General features: G+C 54.0%; 3 protein-coding genes across 3 annotated transcripts; all 3 read left to right on the plus strand.

Moving 5' to 3' along the window:
- Positions 1-64: 64 nt before the first annotated feature.
- TPI1 (triosephosphate isomerase 1) lies at positions 65-2,829 on the plus strand. Its single transcript, XM_038147598.1, has 7 exons — positions 65-253; positions 971-1,094; positions 1,171-1,255; positions 1,382-1,514; positions 1,624-1,709; positions 1,900-1,987; positions 2,263-2,829. The coding sequence occupies exons 1-7, from the start codon at positions 142-144 to the stop codon at positions 2,379-2,381; spliced, it is 747 nt and encodes a 248-aa protein (XP_038003526.1). The 5' UTR covers positions 65-141; the 3' UTR covers positions 2,382-2,829.
- A 3,260-nt stretch (positions 2,830-6,089) lies between these two features.
- LRRC23 (leucine rich repeat containing 23) lies at positions 6,090-12,751 on the plus strand. The gene is made up of 7 exons (XM_038150820.1): positions 6,090-6,401; positions 6,478-6,590; positions 7,452-7,705; positions 7,790-7,920; positions 11,152-11,288; positions 11,872-12,094; positions 12,379-12,751. The coding sequence occupies exons 1-7, from the start codon at positions 6,327-6,329 to the stop codon at positions 12,415-12,417; spliced, it is 972 nt and encodes a 323-aa protein (XP_038006748.1). The 5' UTR covers positions 6,090-6,326; the 3' UTR covers positions 12,418-12,751.
- Positions 12,752-12,889: 138 nt separating this feature from the next.
- ENO2 (enolase 2) lies at positions 12,890-22,492 on the plus strand. Its single transcript, XM_038150806.1, has 12 exons — positions 12,890-13,064; positions 15,949-16,040; positions 16,954-17,049; positions 17,341-17,399; positions 18,399-18,468; positions 18,634-18,767; positions 19,479-19,701; positions 20,153-20,350; positions 20,479-20,680; positions 20,894-21,002; positions 21,140-21,198; positions 21,534-22,492. The coding sequence occupies exons 2-12, from the start codon at positions 15,956-15,958 to the stop codon at positions 21,601-21,603; spliced, it is 1,305 nt and encodes a 434-aa protein (XP_038006734.1). The 5' UTR covers positions 12,890-13,064; positions 15,949-15,955; the 3' UTR covers positions 21,604-22,492.
- Positions 22,493-23,479: the final 987 nt, after the last annotated feature.

Genomic DNA, 23,479 nt, shown 5'->3' on the forward strand with positions numbered 1-23,479 from the left:
GGCGGGGCTTGGGGCGGGGCGTCCGGGGGCGTGGTCTCGGTCGCCGCCGGGCTATAAAAGGGGCGCCGGTCGCCGCTCGCGCCGCCGCCGCTGACCTTCGCGTCTCCTCCGGTGCCGGCCCCGCTCCCGCTCGTTCCCGCCATGGCGCCCAGGAAGTTCTTCGTGGGGGGCAACTGGAAGATGAACGGCGACAAGAAGAGCCTGGGCGAGCTCATCCACACGCTGAACAGCGCCAAGCTCTCCGCCGACACCGGTGAGGGCGCGGCCCGCACGTAGCGCACGTCCCACACGGCCCTGCGGAGCCGGGGACCGGGCCCGGGCCCGGGCGGGGGAGCGGCAAATGTCAGAGGGCGGCGGGGGCCTAAATATAACCCCGCGGCAGCGGCGCTAAATATACCCGCGAAACCGGATCCGGGCTCCCGCAGGCCCGGCCGCCACGTGCGGCCGACCCCCGGGGCGGCCCCGGCCGATCCCCGGAGACCCCGCCGGAGCGGGCGGCCCGCAGTCCCGGGGCTCCCGCGCCTCCTCTCGGCCCGGCCCCCACACCCTGGGAACGGGGCTCTCGGAGCACCGCGCCGCAACCGAGCTGCGCTGCCTCCGCCCCGCCGCCGTACCTGGTTATAACCCCAGGCGCAACCCGGTGCGGCTCTTCCCGGGTCGGCCAAGCCCAGGCTGCAGGGTGGGATTCTCACCCGATCTTTTATCTGGGCACTTTCCAAGGGACCCCTGTGACCTGGCCGTCGGCCTGGTATCGTGTGTCCAGCCCACTGGAAAGGGCTTTCCTCCCTGCTGTTGAGTTATCGGATAGCAGGGATTGTCCTGTGGCAGAGGGCCCCCCAAATGTCAGTGAGGAGGGGCGGGCTGTGCCTTCCCAGGAGAGAGGGATGACCTCTTGGGGCTGGGATCTGTGGCTGGGTACAGTTTCTTCCCTTCTCCTGTCACAAGGGTAACAAGGTGCTTTGCCTTGCAGAGGTGGTTTGTGGAGCCCCCGCCATCTACCTAGACTTTGCCCGTCAGAAACTCGATGCAAAGATTGGAGTGGCAGCACAGAACTGTTACAAGGTACCAAAGGGAGCTTTCACAGGAGAGATCAGGTGAGCCCCGGAGAGTAAAGTCAGGGTGCCTCTGGGATGTGAATTTCCTCCAGTGAGTCATCTCCTTTCTCCCCAGCCCAGCAATGATCAAGGATATTGGAGCTGCATGGGTGATCCTAGGCCACTCAGAGCGAAGGCATGTTTTTGGAGAGTCTGATGAGGTGAGTGGCCTCATACAATGGAGACATGGTCCAGCTAAGATGGGTCTGCAAAGACTGGAAAAGTGAGCAATTGAAACAAACCTCCAACCTGTTTTATTGGCTGCCTTGTTTCTTTTCCATTCCTAGTTGATTGGGCAGAAGGTGGCTCATGCTCTGGCTGAGGGCCTTGGAGTCATTGCCTGTATTGGAGAGAAGCTGGATGAGAGAGAAGCTGGCATAACAGAGAAGGTGGTTTTTGAACAGACCAAGGCTATTGCTGGTAAGAGGAAAAAGAAATGGTTGGTTTGGGGTTTTTTAGACATTTTCCAGCTCTGCTCTTCCCAGTATGGGTGTATTGTGCTCACCTCTACCTTCTCCCTCTTCCCTAGATAATGTGAAGGACTGGAGTAAAGTGGTTCTTGCCTATGAACCAGTCTGGGCTATTGGAACTGGTAAAACTGCAACTCCCCAGCAGGTATGAGCAGGGAGGTGGCCGATTAAATGACCAACTGACCCTTCCCCCTCAGGAAACCTTCCTGAAGATTCTTACTGAGAATCTCCTGAAGATTCTTAGTGACTTAGAGAATATCTGTTCCCTTGTATTTGGAAGGGAACTGTGTGCAGAATGCCTCAGGCCTCAGTGTGACTCCTGCGTTGTATTGCAGGCTCAGGAAGTTCATGAGAAGCTGCGGGGGTGGCTGAAAAGCCACGTGTCTGATGCTGTTGCTCAGTCAACTAGGATTATCTATGGAGGTAAGTGAGTCTGGAGCGACTTTCCAGGGCAGGAAGTGCTTAGTTTCTCTACCTGTTGCTGCAGTTGTACATCATTCTCTCCCTGGCAAGGAAACTCTTGACTTTGAGAGCATAAAGAATCACCTTCTAGCTTGTTTGGGTAGCTTGCTTGGATAAATGGGAGACAGTCTTGCTGTCTGCAAGAGGTGGCTGGTACCTTGCCAGTCCTGCCTTTGCTCTGGCCCCATTTTCCTAGAGCTGGCACATCTGACCTTAAAACACTGCTCCCTCCTTAGGTTCTGTCACTGGCAGCAACTGTAAAGAGCTGGCCTCTCAGCATGATGTGGATGGCTTCCTTGTTGGTGGAGCTTCTCTCAAGCCAGAGTTCGTGGATATTATCAATGCCAAACACTGAAGCACCCCATGAGGAGCTGTCCCTTGTGGTTAAGAAATGGAAGCAAGAAGGGACCTTTTGTTGCACACATCTCAGTACGGAGGCCTCTCCAGGCTTTCCCCCTCCACAGTCCTTGTTGTAGATGTTCTGCTAACCACCCCCACCACGTCGGAGTCCTGTTAGCAGGAGCCTGTCTCGGCAGAGTCTTGACAGTCTCCTCTCTGAGCTGAATCCTCAGTTTCCCGTTGACCTGTTCAGAGCCCACAGCCCACCTGGCCAGTATCTCTCCCTTTCCCTGCAGCCCTGCAGGGAGAGGGGGCCGCTGGTGCTGCAGGGAGGAAAAAGGAACCACAGTCTCTTGCATCCTTGAGCTCCATCAGCAAGGAACCTGCCAGCTTAGACCCTTGTGAGATGTCTTAACTCACCTGTGTCCCGTACTGAACAATAAATGAAAAATAGAAAAAGCAAAGGTGTGTCCTGGATCTTATTTGGAAGCATCTCGGGGACAAGCAGCATAGAGAACTTACTGCTTTCGGAGGTGGCTGGTTGCAGAGAGGGTTCTGTGGGCTTTTCCCTGAGAGCCCACCGTTACCCCAGTAGGTGCTGCACGGGTTCAACCTGCGCTGTGCTTCTGTCACAGAACAGCTCTTCTTTGGGCCTGTGGTGATTCTGTGATATCTGTGCCTCTATTCCAGTAGCTGCTGGAGCACCTGGCTGTTCCACCAGCGAGCCAGTCTTCCCTGGCAGGCTCAGTAATGTGCTCATCCCTGCTCTTTGCCTGTAAGGACGGGTAATTGACTTTGCTCATTAAATGTAGAGTAGAGCAGCTCAGTCCGTGCAGGGAAGGATTTTATTTAGGCCCTGTGTTGGGGCAGTGCTTGCTGCCTGCTTTCAGCCATGTGCTGGTGGGTGAGGAAGCAAGATTTGATGGTTCTCCCAGCTGCTGATTTTTTTTTTTTTTGGTAGTACAGAGGATGATGAAAAAGAAATGCCTCACAAGGAGGAGCTTATTTGTGAGGTGATGCATCCTTGGGAGCCTATGGGCGGTGTTCCAGCTGCTAGTGCTAGCATCACCTGAGGGATAAAGGGCCGGAGCTGAGGAGCAAGGAGGAAAAAGCCTGCTGCTGTGGGGACTCCTGCCCTACTACTGCTGGGGGAGCTTCCTGCCGCCCAGCTGGATGGGAGGGGTCTCCTTCCTAGGATATCAGGTGGTATGAGAAGGAAGAGCCTGACAGCAGCAAGGAGGTGGCAGCTCCCAGCTCTGTGTGTGTGTGGAGTGATGTAGAAAGGATGAAGATAATTCAAAGGCAAAAGGAAAAAAAAGTCTGAAAACTGTTTTCTACAACCAGAGCATGTGTTTCTAAGAGGCTGCTGGGCCATGGCTGTAGTTTGGGGCTGTTGGGTCACACAGACCAGAGCAGCAGTGATGCAGCAGGGGCACACAGTGGTCCCGAGGCTGCAGGGACTGGGTACAATCTCTCGGGGCTGGGCCACCGGCTGCAGCTCTCCTGTCAGCTCCTGCTCCTGCCCAGCCCTGCCCACAGTGCAAGAGCCCAGGAGAGTGACCTACATAGAAGAAAACAGATGGGAGCTGGGCATTGATCTTGCTGCTTTGAGAGAATGCAGGGGCATGAAAACATTCATTTAATGAGGAATAAACTAATGGAAAATAATTCCTATATCAGCAGGAGTGCCAGATCTTGTTTCTCTTCTTTTTGTCTGCTTCCTGGCAGGACTGCAGCTTTCTGGAGTGGAAATACTGCCAGATCCTCACAGCAAATTGTAGTGGTTGGATGTTAAACAGGTTGCTGTTGGAGAAAAATGCACTGTGCCAGATGTGACAGCCTGAGAGAGGCTGCAATGGCTCCGCATCCTCGGCCCCAAACAATAGCCAGGCTGAGCCTGTATTCCCAGTAGGCACCACACACACATGTTGGACTCAATGATCCTTGTGGGCATCCCTTTAAACTCAGAATATTCTGTGACTTTGAATATATTGCACTTAAATATAGCCATGGCTGGCCACACAGAGCACTCCCAGACAGCACGGGCAGCCTCATCCCACACTCTGCTCCAGCTGAGCAGGATGGAGGTGCACTACTGAGTCTGTGTCTCTGTATTTACAGAAGCATTTACACACGTGCACAGTGCATCTCCTGCCAGCAGCTGGGCTCAGGCAGTGCCCAGTGGCTGCCCCTCAATCCCAACCTCTCCAGCCCCCCAGCAGCCAGCTCCCTGTGGTGCTCTGACCACGAGTTCCTCACGCAGGGCAAAGTGCAAAAGGAGTTTAACGAGAAGACCAGACGGGCTGCACTGATCAGGTGCAGGACATGGACAAATCATCACAAACCATTGACACATGACTGGCCCTTTTTATTCCTGTATGCTATATTTGTTTCTCTATGTGACCTAGATCACCCCTGGTCCCTGCCCTAATCACGCCCTAATGCGTCCTGTGCAGTCCCCAAGTGCTCTTCCCCTGCATCCTGTCCTGTGTCCCACACCCCTGAGGACAGCTGCATCCCTAATCCTAAAGGTGCTCTGGGGCTGAGGCTCCTGGGATGGGGCTGGGCAGGGTGTTCCTTTCTTTGAGTCCTTAATTTGGGTTCCCAGCTGCCACTGTGCTCCTGTACCCCTCAAAATGGGCCTTTATTGGGCTGATGCCTGGCGATGCCAAGCAGCCTGGGGGTGCTGCTTGGGTTCCCCCTCCTCCCATTGTCACGCTGTGCTCCTCTGTGGGTGTGCAGGCCAGCTGTTAGCACATACCCTCCCTGATTATCAGTATAATTAGGTTTGGGATATATATAATCTAAATAAGATTTCTCTAGTTTAAAGATTTGTGTTTCCTTCTGTAATTAGGGAATGTTTAGGGCAGGAAGCAAAAGCAGGAGAGGAAGTGTTCATATGTAGATTATTTCTTTACTCTGAGGGTGGTGAGGCACTGGAACAGGCTGCCCAGAGGAGTTGTGGCTGCCCCATCCTTGGAGGTGTTCAAGGCCAGATTGGATGGAGCCCGCGGCAACTTGGTCTAGTGGGTGGTGTCCCTGCGCATGGCAGGGGGATTGAGACGAGCTGATTTTTGAGGTTCCTTCCAATCCAAACCAATCTGTGGTTGTGTGATGATGAGTGGGGAGTGAATTCAGATTCACAGATGTGTAGCACAGGAGAAGGGGTTGGCACCGGGGAGCCTAGCAGGACAGGGCAGGGGCAGCTTGCTGTGCAGCCCCAAGCACAGGGGTGCTTTGCAGGAAGGGCGATGGCTGATGGTTGTACGAGCAGCTCTGCTTGGACCAGCTTAGCTAGCACTAATGTTATCCAGGCACTGCAGAGGAGCAAAGTGCACTGAAGGGAAAGGGAGCAGAGCCTTGGACTTTGTATTAACTGCAAACCACTGCTGACCATCAGCTCTGAGTAGCATTCCTGGCTGGTAAACACCCAGTGCTGTTGGCATCGGCTGGGCACGGGAAACCTCAACCCTTCCCAGCTCCACAGCCTGGAGGACAGGGCTGGAGCAGCACGCCCCAAAAACCCCTTCCTGGCATCCGCGTGCTCATATTCGGGGAGGCTTCATGCAGAGCCCGAGGCTAATTCTGCTCAACGGGTTAATTAAACATTTACTAGAGGGTAAATTAAGAGTTAATTAGGCATTCACCGCCCGAGTGCCCACCACCCTGGGCAGCCCTGCCCGACTTTGAACCCGCCCCGTTTCGAGCTGGGCGCGCACAGAGTTCCCTTCCCACCGAAAAAATCCTTCAGTTCTCTGGATACGCTAACAGCTGCAGATGTCACCCAGACGGGAAGGTGGAGTGGGATCGCAAAGCGCCCGTGCTGAGGGCGGGACACGCTCCGAGCTCTCCGAGCCCCGGGGACGCGGTGCCGGCGACAGCGGCGGGCCCGCCCCCGTTCCCATGGCAGCGGCCGGGCCTCGGCGAGCGGGAGGCGGCCAGCGCGGCCTGCCCCGGCAGGATGGAGGACGAGGAGCCGGAGGGGGGGCAGGAGAAGGAGGAGGATGAGGATGAGGAAAAGGAGAAGGAAGAAGAGGTGAGGGGGAGGCCCTCAGCACCGCCTGGCTGTGGCTGGGCCAGCGCTGGCGTTGTGCTCTCTCCTTCTCTCCCAGGAGTCGGCTCCCTGTCCCCTGACGGAGGAACACCTCAAGGAGGGCCTCTCTCTCCTCTGTAAGACCGGCAACGGGCTGGCCCACGCCTATGTGAAGTTTGAAGCCAAGGACAAGTGAGTGTGCAAGGCCTGACCCGGCAGAAGCCCCTTACCCCGTGGCCATGGAGCCGCTCTGCTGCAAGCTGGTGACCGGCCGTGCGGGGAGGGAGCGTATCCAGGCCCTGCTCTCCAGCCACCTGGATTCCAGTCCCTGCCTCAGCACAGCCTGTCCATCCTCAGTGTCCATCTTCAGCCCTGGCCTGGGCACTGCCCCCAGCACGGCCAGACACACCTCTGGGAACATCAGTGTCCCCCAAGGCTGAGCGCAGCCTGCCCATTGCTCTGGACTGTGCTCTCCTAGGAGGGCCTGAACAGAGTGACCTCCCTACAGGCACTTTGAGAAATATCCATTGACATCTGTCCTCCTAACTGCTCACTTTTAAGGCAGGCAGCTGTAAGTACTGTGCCACAATGGCCTTGGGACAGTTTGGAGCCTCAGCCTCTCCAGCAGAGCCACCTAAGTGAGGCTCCATTAAGACTGTTTCTTTCAGCAGCCTCAAAGGGTATCTCAACTACTATGTTTTCCACTAGAAAAGTCCTTCCACACAGTGCTTTGTGTTTACTCTATTGTCTAACAGACCCCTCCCCAAAACTTACCCTTTTCTCTGCTCTGTTTGTGCCCTGTCCTGACAGATACAATTCAATGGGAATAAGAACTCCCTCTGCCAGGAAAGCAGGTCCAATCTTACCATTCGTCCTTGCTTACAGGCCTGTCCCTATCACCTGCCTTTTTCTTCCTTTTCTCAGCAGGGCTATCTAGGACAGCAGGGAAGTAGGAGAGGTGGTTACCCTCCCACCAGTAGTGGCAAGGAGCAACCCAAAAGATGGTGGTGGGGAAATATGAGAGATATTTTATTCACGTTCACTCTCCCTCAGGGGCCTGACAGACATCAGCCTCCTCGAACGCTTCATTCACCTGCGGTATGTGGATTTGTCAAAGAACAAGCTGAAAGATTTGGCCCCACTGAGCAGCCTAACCCAGCTGCTTTGGCTGAAGGTGGATGGGAATCTGCTCACCAGTGCCAGCATGCAGGAGCTGCCCTACCTCCAAGTCATCAGCTTTGATCGCAACCATATCATGGATTTTGAGGGCATTACTCACCCCCTCCTAGCCAACCTCAGCCTGAAAGGTGATACAGGTTGCCTGTCTTGTGGGGACACTCTCTCGGAAAGGTGGGATTAACTTTCTTGTTTCTTCTTCCTCTGGCACTCAGAAAATAAAATCGAGACAGTGCTGGGCCTGAGTCACGACCATTTGTTCAGCCTGCAAGTCCTGGAGCTGCGAGGAAACAAGCTAAAGACCACAGCAGGGCTCGGCGTTTCCAAGCTCAAGAAGCTCTATCTGGTAAGGGATCAGCCAGCCCGGGGAGTGGGACAGAGCTGCTGCAGATCCCAGCACCTGCAGCCCAGATAGCACAAAGGGAGTGGCCACGAACCACGAATCACAGAGGAGTCGATGTTGAGTGCATCAGGTTCTTCCCTCACAGCCTCCTGCAGGAGGGCAGCTTTCCCTTCAGGCAATGTTGGGCACGCTTGTATTCCGTGTGCCCAGGGACCGCTGGAGATCACTGGGCAAAGCAACAGCTTTGCTCTCTAGGTGACAAGGGAGGCAGTGCCTCTTTCTCCTCTCTAATGGGCCTAATCAAACACTGGTTTAAAGCCAGCACAATTATGTGATTCACACCTACAGCTGCCAAAAAAGAAATTGATTCAATATTGCACTGAAACTAAGATAGGAGAAGCAGTTTCTTAATATCATAAACAATTACTTCAAGGAAGCATTTACTCCTAGAGATGCAAGTGAAGAAAGTATGTATGGCTTAGCCCCATGGATCACACTGTGCTACAGCTTGCAAAGACTAAACAGATGTCCTGAGTCACTACCTCTTGAAAAGCAATTAAATATGATAAAGGCATTGAAAAACCATGTGGCTTCTTTTCATCAAGATTCACTGGCAGAAAACACTGAGGAGATTGCTTGCTGAGATTGCCTACAATTTTCTGGTGTAAAACTGGGATTTTGTGACTGGAGGTGCTCCAAGAATGGGTGAAGTGGATCAGTCACTAGATACAATACAGAATTTCAAAGCATGCCCAGTCACCTTAGTGAGTTATTGCAGGGAAGCAAACAGAGCATCTCTGCTGAGAGAAGGTTCCTGGCATGACTGAGGGGTTTCTGAGGTGCCCATGTGTAACAGGAAAGTTGCAAGGGATGACTGTTAAAACCAGAACAACTGACTCACAAGAATCTTTGGGGCTTGAATTTGTCTCCCATGTCTACCTGTCCATTAAATAATTTTGCAGGGAAATCTCCCCCAGTAATGCTTTGGTTTCTGTGTAAAGATGTTGGTGTTATTTCAGGCTTGGCTAAGTGCAGCTGATTCCTCAAGGATAGGGTTCAAGACAAAGGGTTCCATTTAAGGAATTGAACCGCATTTGGTTAATGTATAACATAGCCACAGATGAAATTTCGTATGTAAAAAGTGGTATGTACCAGGAAGACTACAAGCTGGCTGTGTGCCATGTGGCACTTGCTTCATTTTTGAGGGTCACAGTCGGGCTGTGCTAGCTCCTGGTCATGGTGCAGCTGTGGTGGCAAAGGCTAAGCTGAAAAAGCTGGAGTGTGCAGGAAGGAGAGAGGAGATCATGGGCAACATATGGTAACTTTCCATAAGAAACAGTGGCATCACATCTGGGTGAAGAACTGGTATCCAAGGGAAGGTGATGGCGTGTCAGATAGAATGTTGTTTTATTTAGGGGAGAAAAATGAAACAACTCTGAAAAATATTCATTCTGCATTGTCTTGCTAGTGCTTGCAAGGCTAGAGCTGGTAAAACAATTCACATTGAAGTGATGAAGAAAATGAGAGTGTTGGGAGGTTACTATTCCTTTTGTAAACCAGTGATCAGTGAGCTCCCCACCCACACCAGCTCACGATTTTCTGAGGTACAATGTCCTAATCCTTCCTGACTGATAAATCTGCTCATGTGGCCTTCACTAAATATCCAACTTTCCTCTTTTTGTCCTGGTGTTACTCCTTTTACTTGGCCAGCTGGTCCAGATTATTCTTTGTCCAGTTTCTGTGAAAATCCTCCTTTTCTACAAAATGTCCACATCCTGAATGACTCAGCCCTAAAATGTTTTCCTATCCCACTGGTTCAGCCTGTGCCCCTTTTTCAGTCTCAGGTATTGCCCACATCATTGCTTGGGTACCTATGAGGAAGAGAGAGCACAACAGCACCTCTCACCCCATTTTCCATTCAGGTCTGAGCATCCTTAGCGACTGCAGCCCCGACCCACGTCGGCAAGGAAAGCCCTGCTCAGCTCCAGGCTGGAGACCGTGGCAGGGAGAGGATAATACCAGGGATGCTCCAAACTTGGCCGCCCAAGGCGCTGAGCAGCCTGACAGAGCAGAGCGTAGGTGCTGGCACTGCGGGGAGCCTCGGCTTGGGCAGGAGACCTCTAGTGGTCTTTTCCAGCCGAAATCCTGCTGTGAAGCCAGTCCCTGAAATTCAGATCTTCGTATTTCCCTGCTTTGTTAATCCACATCCCAATGAAATGAATAAAATTCAGTGATGGGGAATTTTCAACTTCCTGAAGTAAGACACAGCCCAGAGGAGTAGAAGTGCTGTGTCCAGTTCTGGGCCACTCAGTTTAGGAAGGATGTTGAGACACTTGAGTGTGTCCAGAGGAGAGCAACGAGGCTGGTGAAGGGCTTGGAACACAAACCCTGTGAGGAATGACTGGAGGAGCTGGGGGTGTTTAGCTTGGAGAAAAGGAGACTCAGGGGTGACCTTATCACTCCCTACAATTTCCTGAAAAGTGATTGTAGTCAGGTGGGGGTTGGTCTCTTTCTCCAGGCAGCAACTGACAGAATGAGAGCCTTAAGCAGTCCCAAGGGAAATTTAGGTTGGATATTAGGAAGAAGTCTTTTACAGAAAGGGTGAAAAAGTTCTGGAATGGTCTGCCCAGGGAAGTGGTGGAGTCACCGTCCCTGGATGTGTTTAAGAAAAGACTGGATGTGGCACTCAGTGCCACACTGGGTTGGACTTGATGATCTTTAAAGTGTCTTCCAACCTAGTCATTCTGTGAATTCTGTGAAGGGACTTCTTGGTCATAGATTTTCCCCACAAGAGAAGCAGCTACTGAAAGGTGCCTGGACTACATGGACTGTGTGACTGGGGGAGGAGCTGGTTACTTATCCTTTAAACACATTCATTTTAGGCTCAGGTGTGATTTCCCCTCCATACTGTTGCTCTCTGAGGCTCAGATTTGGCACTGCCATGGGAAGGGGTGCTGTGCTGGCAGTGGAGTGTTCACAAGGGATGGTTTTGTCTCAGACACCAAGAGATGCTTCAGGAAACACTTTTTCAGCAAACTTTTGGTCCTTGAATCTGAATCCTGAGAACCCATTTGGCCAAGACCCTGAGCTATCTGATTGAGCTTCAGACAAGGCTGTGTTATGAGTGGTAGGGAGTCTGAAGGATAGCAAGAGATTTAAGGCCAGAAATAACTGCTGTTCCCTCTCCTGTGTGCCCCCATTTTCCTTCTCTCTTCCTGCCTCCTTGGTGCTCAGGCCAAGAACACCATTTGCAGCCTTGAAGGCCTTGAGGAGTTTGAGCAGCTGGAGATTCTGCACCTGCGTGACAACAAGCTTGAGGCCCTGGATGGATTCTCTGATAGCATGAAGTGCCTGCAGTATCTCAATCTACGGTGGGTCCTCCCCGGTCTGTGTTGGGACCAGAGATCCCTTCATCAGACTGCACTCCCATTTAGGATTTTCTGGTTTTTTTTTTTGGAAGCTGAAGACCTGGTAGGGATGGGTTGATAGTTACCATCCTTAACTTGGGTTCAGCAGCTGTCTAGGCTGTAACTGCCAGGGCCTTTCCTGGGCTTCTCAGAAAACATCAGCCTCTGCAGTCATTCTCATACCCCACCTCAGGCTTTTCATTCCTTGCCATAAGTCAGTTGGGTCCCTCAAGGCCCCTAACTCCTCTGTGTTCTGCCTGCAAATGCCCTTTAGTTCTCAGCATTTGCCATGCAGGGCCGTGGTGATGTCACACGGTTCAGTGGCTGGCTGAGCACAGAGGAATCCAGAGGAGATGTCCTTTTTGTGCCTTAGTCTGGGGAGCTGCAGACAGATCTGGATCTTAGGGGACAGATCTGTGGTCTAAGATCTATGGTACCTCATGCTGCTAAGTTTGGCTTTTTCTGTCTTGTCCACTTATTGTTCCAAATGGATTTCACTACTTGCATGGGTCTCCCTCCCCTGCTCTCTGTGCTTCCTTTTCTTCAGGAGCAATGGGATCAAAAGCTTTCAGGAGGTGGAAAAACTGCACGTCCTCCCCATGCTGCAGGCGCTGGTGCTGATGGACAATCCGTGTGCCGAAGAACGCGATTACCGCCTGGAGGTCCTGTCCCGGCTGCCCCATCTGCAACGCCTCGACAAGGAATCGATTGAGGAAGAGGAGCGGGAAGAGGCCAAGAAAATCCGACAGACAAGGAAGGAAAAAGAAAAGGTGAGAACAACGCAGTGCAGGGATTAGAAGGAGGTGAAGAGAAAGAAAAAGCACCAAGCATGCTGACAAAGCCTTTCCTCCACTATATTACATGAGGAGAAGGGTGAGGGATGTCAGTCTCAAGAGCACAAGAGCCTGAAAAAGAGGCCAGGCTTTGCAACCCGGTTGCGGTGGCCAGCATGCAACCCTGCTGCCATTCCTGACCCCACTAGCAAAAGAGGGCAGTGAAAGGGGAAGAGACATTGGGCATGGAGTCATTAACTTCTCCCTCCTCCCTTCTTCAGAAAATGGAAGAATCTCTTGAGGATACAGTGGCTGAGTGACCCATTTTTAACACCTGTTCCCAGAGGCTGTCAAGATGTAGCGATGTCTTTCCCCGTTTGTGAGGCTGAGAAAGTGAGAGCTGTAGGTACCAGCTTCACCTCATTTTACCTCTGGAGGAAAGAGGAGTGCTACCCACCCTGGTCCTGGAAGCTGCCCTGAGGCACTGCAGTGTTTTTGCAGTCACTGCACTGTGTTCTATTCTCAGTAGGCCTGAGAGGGGAAAGGGGAGAGTTACAGGTGCTGTGGTTCAATTTGATTCCCAAAAACCCTGCAAGATTTTCTGATTTGAATAAAAATAATTAATGAGCCCGGAGTGACTGGGATTGTTTATCCTGCACACCCACTCCTATTCCCTGGCTCTCTCACCCTCATCTGTCTACGTCTATCCCTTGCTGCCTGCCTCTCTCTGTCTCTCCATCCCCTACGTGCTGTTTGCAAAGCTTTGCTAAATCCTGACTCATCGCAGCTCTGGGTCACATGCTGCTGTCCCGGCCCTATCAGGGGCGTCTCCATCCTGCTGCTGCCGCCACCGTTGGCTTAGAGGACACATCATCTCCCCTTGAGGTCCTGCATCCTTCCTCAGCTTCGTCCTCTCTCCTTTCTACCAGCACTTTCTCAATCTCTCGTCCACCCCTGCCCTAGCAAGGTAAGTGTCTCCCCACGGCCAGCACACCCCTCACTGCGTGCATGTTTCTGCTGCCCACCTTGTGCCCTCCAAACCCCACACGCACTTTGGGGTCCCCGCGGAGAAAGACCACGGTGAGCGGCATTAACAACTCAACTCCCCTTACTTCCTCCCCCTGCTCCTCCCACGTCTGTCTCTTCACCCCCATCCTTCTGACTTTTCTTTCATATTTTAATTTCAGGTACTCCCTCCTTCCCAAGCCCCCCCCCCCTTTCCCCTCCCGGCAATCATCATTTCAGACGTGAACCCAGGGAATTGCAGGAGTGGGGGGGTAAACCAACGAGGATAGGTGGTGCTCCCAAGGGCGCTGTCGGGAGGTGCTGCGGGATGGAGCTTTCCCCGGGGGAGGGGGTGGTCGTGGGGAGAAGGCAACACTCAGTCTCAGCACCGCTGGGGAAAGGATCCAGCCTCGGAGCGGACCAGCCCCCCCAGTCTCCCGAGGTGTTGACATAAACACGGGTGCTCAGGGAGAGGGAGGGAGGGAGGGAGGAGAGGGGATGTTTTCCTATTTGCACAGCCCCACACCACAGGGGAGGGGGAGAGCAGGGAGAGGAGGTGACAGGCAAGCAATAGCTGCATCAGTCACGACACTGCAGCAGTGCGGGCTTCCTGGGAGCAGTGCCCAGCCCGGGGGAATCGCAGTAGCACACGGGACTGGTGGCGGTGCCTTGGGGGAAAGGTCTCCACCGTGCAGGCCTGGCAGGGACAGGGAATTGCTGCCAGCGCCAGCTCCACAGGAAGGTATTGCAGCAGCACCAGCCTCGCAGCGTACGCTGCCCAGCCCCTGTTCATGGGGGCTGCACAGCCTCCTCTCTCTTTCTGGATGTGGTCTGTGGCTTCCCAGCTATGGCTCCATCCCAATCCCTTATCCCAGCTTATCCGCCTCTGACCTCCTTTCAGGACAGTGCAGCTGATAGCAGGGATTTCAGGGTGGTTCTGTTCAAAAGAGAGCAAACGCAGGGGGCACGGGGCAGCAACACCACAAGTGGAGAAAAGGCTTTAAAGGACTACAAGGGAGAGAAGATCATGTAAGTGATGGGGTGGGGCAGGCAAGGCTGGATTTGGGCTTGTCATTTGGCTTCCTTGGATCTGGCTCCAAGAGGGGCAGGTGGATGTGGTCACAGGGATGTGACCAGGGGCAATGTGACCAGATAAGCAGAGAGCCATAGCATCTGGCATGGGTGTGCTGTCAAAGATGACTTTAAGCGAGGTCCTGTCCCTCTGTACCCCGTGGAGGCTGTTGAGGCACAGCCAGGACACTGCTGCAAAGGAAGCTCACGGCTGGCTGTGCCGGCACGACTCTGGAGGAAGTTCCTGTGGCGTGTGCCAGATGGCGTGAGGAGCACTGCCAAAGCGGCTGATGGGGGATCCCAGCCCAGATGGACATGGTGGAGGGCCCTGCGCAGGCTCCAGAGAACCCTGGAGTCGCTGACTACAACTCCCCACACGAGAAGCTCTGGGTGAAACTTCAGAGCAGCAGCACGATTTCCTCACGCCCTTGTGATTTCCACCCCCTCGGGGCAGTGGCGTCAGGCGCTGACTCCGGCTTCCCCATCCTGCTTCTCAGCTCCCCTTGGTGCTGGGATGTGCTGGTTCAAACTCATTTTCCCCTGCCCTGGTGCTGAGGCCCTGTGCTGGCTGTACCCCTGCTCACACACACCACGGGGACATCCTGGCTGGGGCTCTGTGGCCACTGTGGCCTCTGCCAGCCCTGCTCAGGGCTGAGGGAATCATCCGTGGGAGCCAGGGGAGGAAAACTTGGCAGCGCTGGGAGCATGGGGGGACTCACACCTCAATTGCAGCACCCCAGCATTGCACAGCCCCACAGCCAGGGGAAAGAGAAGGTGGCACGAGGAGCTGATTTGGAACCCCCGGAGAGTAAACTGCAGCAAGAGAAACTCTTTCAAACAGCCATCATTGTCCACCAGCATGTTTTCTACTTCAGGTTCAACCAGGTGCCTCAAATGCTTCCTCACCGCCCCCCCCCCCCCCCCCCCAACAGAGCTCCAGCCCAGTCTCATCTGCTTCCCTGCCTCAGGAATGCAGCAAAGGGTTGTCAGCTGGGCCAGGTGCTCCCTCCCTTCAGAGCCCTCTTTGCCACGTCTGAGGCGCCATGGCCTTCAGCAAGATGGCTCCTCAGGCTGCCAGGCTCCACGCTCGCGCCGCTTTGGCACAGCCTGACCCCACAGCTCACGGGGACACAGGGACACTGAGCAGGCACTTGGCAGGAGGGACATGGCTAGGGGCTGGGACAGCCAGGCTGGGATGGCTCCCTTGCCGTGGGCTGGAGAGGGGCTGGGGGTCCCCCATGCTGGCTGCCCCTGCCCTGCCCATCACGCTCGGCTGGCTCCCCGTTCGCTGCACAGGGACACAGCAGCCGCTTGCTGTCTGGCCTGGCAGGCGCTGTCCTCACCTCCCGGCAAGGGGACAGGAGATGCCAGGAGCTGCTGCCCCGTCCTTGACACCAGAGCCGGGGGCACCTCCCCGCTGTGCCAGCTGATCCCTCCCTCTGTGCTGCCCGTGGCACCCTCCCCATCCCTGCCATCCAGGCTTGTGCCGGGTGCTGTGCTGTGACGCAGGGAGAGGCAGAGTGCTCCTACTTTGTCAGCTGCAGCAGAGGGATGGAGTAAATTCAAACAGATAGCCAGTTCCTGGAAAAATGTTCATAGATTCCTGTAGTCTGGGTGAATTTCTAAATTTCCTAGGGCAAATAGTTTTAGCCCAAATTTCTAAGGTCACTTTTCCTTGAATTCCCTTCTCTCTGTCAGTCTAGACATAGAAAGGGTGAGCACCACATCCTGGACCCTCTCAGAGCCGAACATATCCTGTTCTCTCCTCTCCACAGACTCGCCATGGCAGTCGAGAGGATCCATGCCCGTGAGATCCTGGACTCCCGTGGGAACCCCACCGTTGAGGTGGACCTCTACACACACAAAGGTATGCGGGTGAGATAAGAGATGGAGGGCAAGCCCTGCACCCCAGCAGAGCTGGTGCTGTGCAGCAGCCTGGCATGCCAAGAGCATGGAGGGTCCTCACAGGTGAACCCCCAGCAGACAACAAGTCAGGGGAAGAGGCAGAGACCAAAACTCTGCTAGTGGCTCTGCTTGTGCCTGTGCTCAGCAACTCTGCACACGTGCCGGGCAAAGCACGACAAGACAGCTGGCTGTCCTGCATGTGACTTGAGCCATGTGCCTGCCCGTAGCAGGGACAGAAGGTCTTTTTATCGTAAATGTCTGCACTTTCTCATTGTGCCCCTGCTGCAGCTGTGCTTGTAGTCCTGGGGCACGGTAGATGTTTGGTAGCACATCCATGGCCATGCTCATGGCAGGGGTAGGGCTTCGTTCCTGAGATCTCTGTGCAGCTATGTCCATGTGTGGGGCTCAGCTGGAAGAGCTGCATTTGCACGGGGCCCAAAACTACTTGGGCTGAGGGCTGAGGAGCAGTGAGAGACCAGAGCAGGCATGCAACCATTGTCTTCCTTCTTCAGTGAGGCAGAAACCTCAGTCTGAGGGGGAGGAAGCTGAGGGTGGCTGTGAGTCAGGCTGGTTCTGGAACCAGGAGGAGGGCTGAGGAACTTCCACCCATCACACACAGTTCTGGGATCAGTGTGAATCTCTGGGTGCCTGACATCCAACTTCCTCAGCCTTGGAAGCCCTGGGTGCATTTATTTCTGCCACTGAGGTGCTCCACCTCTAGGGAGACCAGCCACGAGCAGCCAGCCAGTGGGGCCATCCATTTACACAAGCAGTTGCTGCATTCTTTCCTGTGAAAGCAGGGCAGAAGCAGGTGCATGAGGGCTTTTCCTCTTCACCCTCTGCTTGTCTCACACCCCTGTTTTGCTGTTCCCCAGGCATGTTTCGAGCAGCCGTCCCCAGTGGAGCGTCCACTGGTATCTACGAAGCGCTGGAGCTGCGAGACAATGACAAATCACGTTTCCTTGGAAAAGGTGGGGAGATGCCTGCTCCACAGCTCATCCTCGGGGCTGCCTGTGTGTGGGGCTCTGCTGGAGGGTACTGCCCACCCACTGGTGTGACACGGATGTGTCCCACTTCCCTCAGGGAGACCACAGAGGCACAGACCTAGCATAAAGTGAAAGATCAGGCCTCGATCTTCCCTTGCTGTCTCCTTCTCTCACTCTCTATCGGTCCTCTCCCTCCCTCTTTCCACTCTTCTCTCTGCCTCACTCTCTCTCTCTCTCTCTCTCTCTCTTTCTTTCTCTGCCTCTTCCCTTCTTTAGGGGTCCTGCAGGCCGTGGATCATATCAACAGCACTGTCGCCCCAGCTCTCGTGGGCTCTGTAAGGATTTCTCTTTATTCTCCCTTGTCCAATGCTTACTCTGGTCCATCTCTGTCCCCTGATCTCTGTCTCTGCCTCTCTTCATCTCACTGGGTTAACAGACACAGCGATGCTCTCTGTGAACCTGGGCACACCCCTCCTGCCCTCCATGCCTGTGTGTGTCCACAGCAATCTTTTCTCTGGGAGGAAAGGATTTAACTCTTCCTGGTCCACCGCAGCACCTGTGCAGCCTAACGTCCCCTCGGTGCTCCCTGTAGAGCTCAGCCCCTCTTTCAGCTGTGCTCCCCCTCAAGCACTGAATCACATCCACATGTCTGTGGCCTCATCCTGGTGTGATGAGCAATGTTTGTACCGTGCAGCTTCTGGCACAGCTTGCAGAGCAGTGGTGTCACATCTGCAGCCTGTTTACACCTGAAGACCTGGAGCCTGCTTTGAGGAGAGCTGAGCCAAAGCCACATATTACATGCCATGCAGCCCATGGCTGGCTCTGGCCAAGAGCCCAGTTCTGTCCACCCCTGAAAAATACCCAGCATGGTGGAAGGCTGCCTGTGTTGGGTCGAATCTTGCTCTCCACCTCACTCCTGGGGATGGCTCTATCCAGTCTACATTCGCTTGCTTGAGGTTGAGCATGTTCTGTTGTTCTGCCTAGCTTCTGTGTGACCACAGCTCCACCACAAAGCTCCCTGGAAGCTGCCAAAAGGCTGGGTAAACCCCCAGGGGTGTCCTGTGTCCCCAGCAATGCGTGGCCTTGCCTGGGCTGCAGCTGACCCCCTCTCCACCATGGGTACATCCACACTGCACTGCAGCAACACCATCAGGGTTACCTAACCTGACTAAATACCGCGGCACCAGTTTCCAGAGCTTTGTGTGCATATGTTCCCCCACAAGCTGAAAAGGTCCTTTTACCCCTAGCTTCTCCATCAACGCCTCCTCTCCTGCACACCAGAGCCAGCAGCTCTTCCAATCATCCCTTTCTCAGGAGCTGCTTCTTTCTTGCAGGGCCTCTCTGTTGTGGATCAAGAGAAGATAGACAATCTGATGCTTGAGATGGACGGCACAGAGAACAAATGTAATTCATCCCTCTTTTTGGCCGGGAATTACAAGCATGGGAGGCTGCAGGGCTGGAGTGGGGGGCACTTTCCAAGCTGTGGTGATCCCAAGGCTGGGCTGACAAGGGCACCCACCCACTGGGCAGGATGTTGCCACCTGAAAAGTCAATCTCCTTTGCCCACAGCCAAGTTTGGTGCCAACGCCATCCTGGGAGTTTCGCTGGCAGTGTGCAAGGCGGGAGCTGCAGAGAAGGATGTGCCCCTGTACCGGCACATCGCTGACCTGGCCGGCAACTCTGACCTCATCCTTCCTGTGCCAGTAAGACTCCTCAGTCCTTGACATCCACCTTCAGAAACTCCAAAAGAGTGTTGTTTCCAAAAGAAACTTCAGAGGTGTCGGGAGGTAGATAAGGAAGGGATATGGGATTGAAACATCAGCTGAGCGCACTGCAGTTGTCAGGGAAGCAAACCAAGATTTGCTTGAGAATTTGTCAAGTTTCAATGGGAAAAAAGGAGCCTGAGGAGGATAGAGGAGAGGTTGTGTTGGGGGGCTGACTGAAGATCTCATTCTTAGCACAAGAACCAGAGGGCATCATGTGAACCCTCTGGGGCACAGTTCAAAACAAGGGCATATGGGTCTTCACACCAGGGGAAGCTGCCTTGAGAAACTCTTTCACAAAAGGAGTTGTAGATGCTAAAATTTTCTCAGGGTCAAGAAGAAAGGTCCTGGAAGAGAGACCGACAGCATTGTTGATAAATACGTACAGATAAACAGAGCATAGATAAACACACATAACTCAGGAGATCTCTGAGAAAGAAACAGGTGGGAAAATCCCCCCTAACCATGTGGTTAGAGCCACTACTGGAAGGAAGACTCCAGGCTTATGTTTGGTTGGATAGCTGAAGCTGATGTGCTTACATTACCCTGTGGGATGTGGCATGTACGGGCATGGTGACACATCTGAGAACCACATCTCAGGGGTGCCAAGACCAGTTCCTTCAGCTCTGACTCTCTTATGGACTCTTACAGGCTTTCAACGTGATCAATGGAGGTTCCCACGCAGGCAACAAACTGGCCATGCAGGAGTTCATGATCCTGCCTGTGGGAGCCGAAAGCTTCCGCGATGCCATGCGCATCGGAGCTGAAGTCTATCACAACCTCAAGAGTGTCATCAAGGAGAAGTATGGCAAAGATGCTACCAATGTGGGTGATGAGGGAGGCTTTGCTCCCAACATCTTGGAAAATAGCGAAGGTGAGAGCCCTACAGAGATGGGGTAACCCTGCCTGCAATGCTATGGGTTCCTATGCCCAGCTCACAGCATTCCCTGGACTGATTCAAAAGATGATGCCTAAATGTCATTGACCTCCTGTGTTAGGGAATGTTTCTAAGCTCTTTCTCTTTGGGGTGACCTTGATCTGTCACAGCTTCTCCATACAAACCTTTTATGTGTGTGCACGCTTTTACAAGGCCTTCCACAAACTTGTCTTTGAGCTGTGGAATCGCATTTTAATTCCTCCTTGTCCCTTTGGACACAGCCCCTATGGCTCCTTGGCATGTTTCTGTTGTGTTCTGGGCTCCCTTCTACTTCTCCATCACACCACTAGACTCTCAGTGGCTCTAGGGACCTTCCCAAGGGAGGCTCCCACCAAAAGGCAGAGCTCTCTGCTTGGGCTGACTCTCCTGACTGTGATTCTCCCCCCAGCTCTGGAGCTGCTCAAGGAAGCTATTGACAAGGCGGGCTACACAGACAAGATCGTCATCGGTATGGACGTGGCAGCCTCCGAGTTCTACCGTGACGGCAAATACGACCTGGACTTCAAATCCCCAGATGACCCCAGCCGCTACATTTCTGGAGATGAGCTGGGCGACCTCTACCAGAGCTTTGTACGTGATTACCCAGGTGAGCTGCTGTGCGGGGCGGTAGGGAATCGGCGCTGGTGCTGCACGCCGCCCAGGCACAAACCCTCTGTGTTTTAGGGCTGGGAAGGGAGGCAGCTTTGACTCGTGCCTCTTTGGTTGTCCTTTCAGTGGTCTCCATTGAGGATCCCTTTGACCAGGATGACTGGGAGGCCTGGACTAAGTTCACTGCCAATGTGGGGATTCAGATAGTGGGAGATGACCTGACAGTGACAAACCCCAAGCGCATCGAGCGAGCTGTTGAAGAGAAAGCCTGCAACTGCCTCCTGCTCAAAGTCAACCAGATTGGATCTGTCACAGAGGCCATCCAAGCGTGAGTCCAGCCCACTGCCCTTGTTGTCTTGTGCATGGGTTGCTGATGAACCACAGCCAGGTGTCACGCTATGCACTGGGTGAACAGACACTTTGGTGTCTCTACCAAAGTGTAGGATGCTGCGAGTGGGAGCAGAGTGTGCCTGAATCTTACCCTGTGCAGGTGGCTACTGTAGGAGTAGGAGCTACTGACAGCATTTCTCACTCCTTGCAGCTGCAAATTGGCCCAGGAGAATGGATGGGGTGTGATGGTGAGCCACCGGTCTGGGGAGACCGAAGACACCTTCATTGCTGATCTGGTTGTAGGACTGTGCACTGGGCAGGTAGGTGAAACCCCGGCTGTGCACAGGCCTGGAGGAAAGCAAAGGGGTGTCAAAACAGAATCCCCTGCCCTGCCGTGAGAAACTGGTACAAGTCATAACAGTGTCTTACAATGTTTGCTTTGGGGAATGCTTTACAGATAAAGACGGGTGCTCCCTGCAGGTCTGAACGCCTGGCTAAATACAACCAGCTCATGAGGTAAGGGGATCCAGGGATGGGAATGCAGAAGAGAGAATAGGGGAATGATCAGTTGGGTGGGAGAAGCTGAAAGCCCGAGGGTAGATGGGGCTTGTGGGTGAAATGTTACAAAGACAAGGCACAGAGATGACAGTAGAATCCCGGGGAGGCCTCTGGAGCAGACTCCTTTCCTTCTCCTTGGCATGAGGGTGCAGCCCTGCAGTCACAGCAGCTGGCAGGAGCTGAGTTCTCGGGCACATGTCAGCTTCCTGCTGATGAGCTGCCTCTCCAGTGCCCTGATGCCTCCAATGCTCCCTCACTGCAAGGGCCTGATGCATGCTGTCTCTCTCCTGCAGGATTGAGGAAGAGCTTGGCGATGAAGCACGCTTCGCCGGACACAACTTTCGCAACCCAAGTGTTCTTTGAACATTGTCCCCAGGGCACAGCCACCCTGCTGCTCTTTCCCACCTCACAGACTCTGAACCCCCCTTTCCCTCCACTGCTCCCTTTTTTGCTCTTTCTCCCCACTCTGTCACCTGGTTTCCTCTCACCTCGAAACCCCTCGAGTTCGGGTGTCCCTGGCTAGATGTACCCAGGTGAAGGATGAGAGAGCGGCCTACACCCTGTCCCTTGCTGTGGGGTCATAAGCATTCCTGGACCTAGGCATTGTGTGTCTCTGTTGTTTGTGCAGGGCCACGCCTGGGCCGCTCTGCTCGCGTGCCAGACCACGGGAGCGGCTGCCCAGCGTGTTCCCTCGTGTGCCGAAGCATGTGCGGTGACCATCCGTGCGCCGGCCGGTGTGCTCGGACACTGCCGCACCTGCGGCTGCGTCCAGCCGGGTGTTGCCAGTGGCTCGCTCTCGTTGTGCATGTGTGTAGGTGTGCGTGTGTACGTGTCCTGGCCTACGGCGTCCCTGTGCCCCAGGCGTGTGTCTGCACTGAGCCCCGGCGGGACCCGCGCGTCCCTCGCCTCCACCCCGCGGTGTCATGTTGGGCCGTGCTGTGTTGGGCTGTGCTTGCCGGCAGCTTGGTGTTGAAGTGCACTGCTGTCCCACTCTGGGTGTGCGTGTGCGTGTTGTCAGTCTCTGGCTCGGCACATAGTACTGCGGGGCAATATATTAAAGCACATCCGTAAACAAACCCATGCTCTCATTCGCTTCTTGTGACCTTTCTCTCTCCGTTCCCTTCCCTCTTGCACTCCTTCACCCTCCCCTCTGCCCATGATGTCTGATTCACCTTCTGGACAGCCCGTGCTCAGCTGAGCAACAGACAAACTACAGATCCCTAAACTCTATTAAAATGTATTTCACACCTGAGTTGCCTGACTTGGCCTGATGTTTACCTCTGGTTGCCAGTGCTGGGGAAGTGGGGACGTTTTGCCACCAGAGCAGGAGATGCTCACACAGAAACATAACAAAAAAAAAGTCAGAGGGGACTGGCAAGGGGAAGAAAAGGCCCGGCTACCCTCACCTGCTTTCACAGCTTTGTCCCACAGCCAGACTGCTCTGTTGGCCACCAGCAGGGAAACACCAAAGGGAAGGCATGTGTGATGACTTGCCCCTGTCATCTTCACCAAACTGTGCTGCATGAAGATCTGCTGTGCACTGGTGTAAAGACCTCAGGGTGGGCCCCCAGCCGTCTGTCTGCTGGACTCAGATGCTGGACAGAAATGGCAAGTCTTTGAGAGAGAAAACACTGGTTGTCCTCCCCCAAAAGGGCTTTGTAGAGCAGTCACTGGAGGTGTAGGTGGGATGGGTAGTCTCAGCTCCACCTTTTTTCACAGGGGCAATTCAGCAGTACTGGGGGAAAGCTGCCTGTGCTCCAGCCAGTGCCCCAGCAGGCTGGGTGCCAGCAAATCCCAGCGCTTGCTCAACAAACAGCTTTGTTCTGGACTGATTCAAAGGGTTGGGGGTGCTACTGTGAGAAATATAACTGGAGAATAAATGATAAAACCACCTTGCCCACCATTATATTCACATCAGTAGCCCTACTATGTTTTTGGGCAGACTCAGCTCCTGCCCCACCTCCCTACAGAAAGTTTCCAGACCCTTGCTTAACTCTTGTCTGAGTTTGTTTCTGACTTTGCTCAGCAAGTCCCAATCCCCCTTGACTGCGTCCTCATGCAGACTTTAAAATCCAAAGCCAAAACTTTAAAACATCGGCATTTCGCTACCGAACCTTTCCTAAACAGCATAGATTCAGGACCAAGTCCGAGAAGGGAAGACAAAGACTTTGGCACACATGCCCAGAACTGAGAAGAGGGTGGGAGGGAGAATGTGAGGGTAGAGACAGGATTGGTTTCC

This window comes from Motacilla alba, chromosome 1 (assembly GCF_015832195.1).
Source record: "Motacilla alba alba isolate MOTALB_02 chromosome 1, Motacilla_alba_V1.0_pri, whole genome shotgun sequence".
NCBI lineage: Eukaryota > Metazoa > Chordata > Aves > Passeriformes > Motacillidae > Motacilla > Motacilla alba.

Bases quoted from the DNA above. Each gene is read 5' to 3' on its own strand.
- ENO2 (XM_038150806.1), top strand. From the start codon at position 15,956: ATGGCAGTCGAGAGGATCCATGCCCGTGAGATCCTGGACTCCCGTGGG. The intron at 18,768-19,478 runs GTAAGACTCCTC...GGACTCTTACAG, and splicing joins ACCTCATCCTTCCTGTGCCA to GCTTTCAACGTGATCAATGG. The intron at 21,199-21,533 runs GTAAGGGGATCC...TCTCTCCTGCAG, and splicing joins AAATACAACCAGCTCATGAG to GATTGAGGAAGAGCTTGGCG.
- LRRC23 (XM_038150820.1), top strand. From the start codon at position 6,327: ATGGAGGACGAGGAGCCGGAGGGGGGGCAGGAGAAGGAGGAGGATGAG. The intron at 11,289-11,871 runs GTGGGTCCTCCC...CCTTTTCTTCAG, and splicing joins CTGCAGTATCTCAATCTACG to GAGCAATGGGATCAAAAGCT. The intron at 12,095-12,378 runs GTGAGAACAACG...TCCCTTCTTCAG, and splicing joins CAAGGAAGGAAAAAGAAAAG to AAAATGGAAGAATCTCTTGA.
- TPI1 (XM_038147598.1), top strand. From the start codon at position 142: ATGGCGCCCAGGAAGTTCTTCGTGGGGGGCAACTGGAAGATGAACGGC. The intron at 254-970 runs GTGAGGGCGCGG...TTTGCCTTGCAG, and splicing joins CAAGCTCTCCGCCGACACCG to AGGTGGTTTGTGGAGCCCCC. The intron at 1,256-1,381 runs GTGAGTGGCCTC...TTCCATTCCTAG, and splicing joins TTTTTGGAGAGTCTGATGAG to TTGATTGGGCAGAAGGTGGC.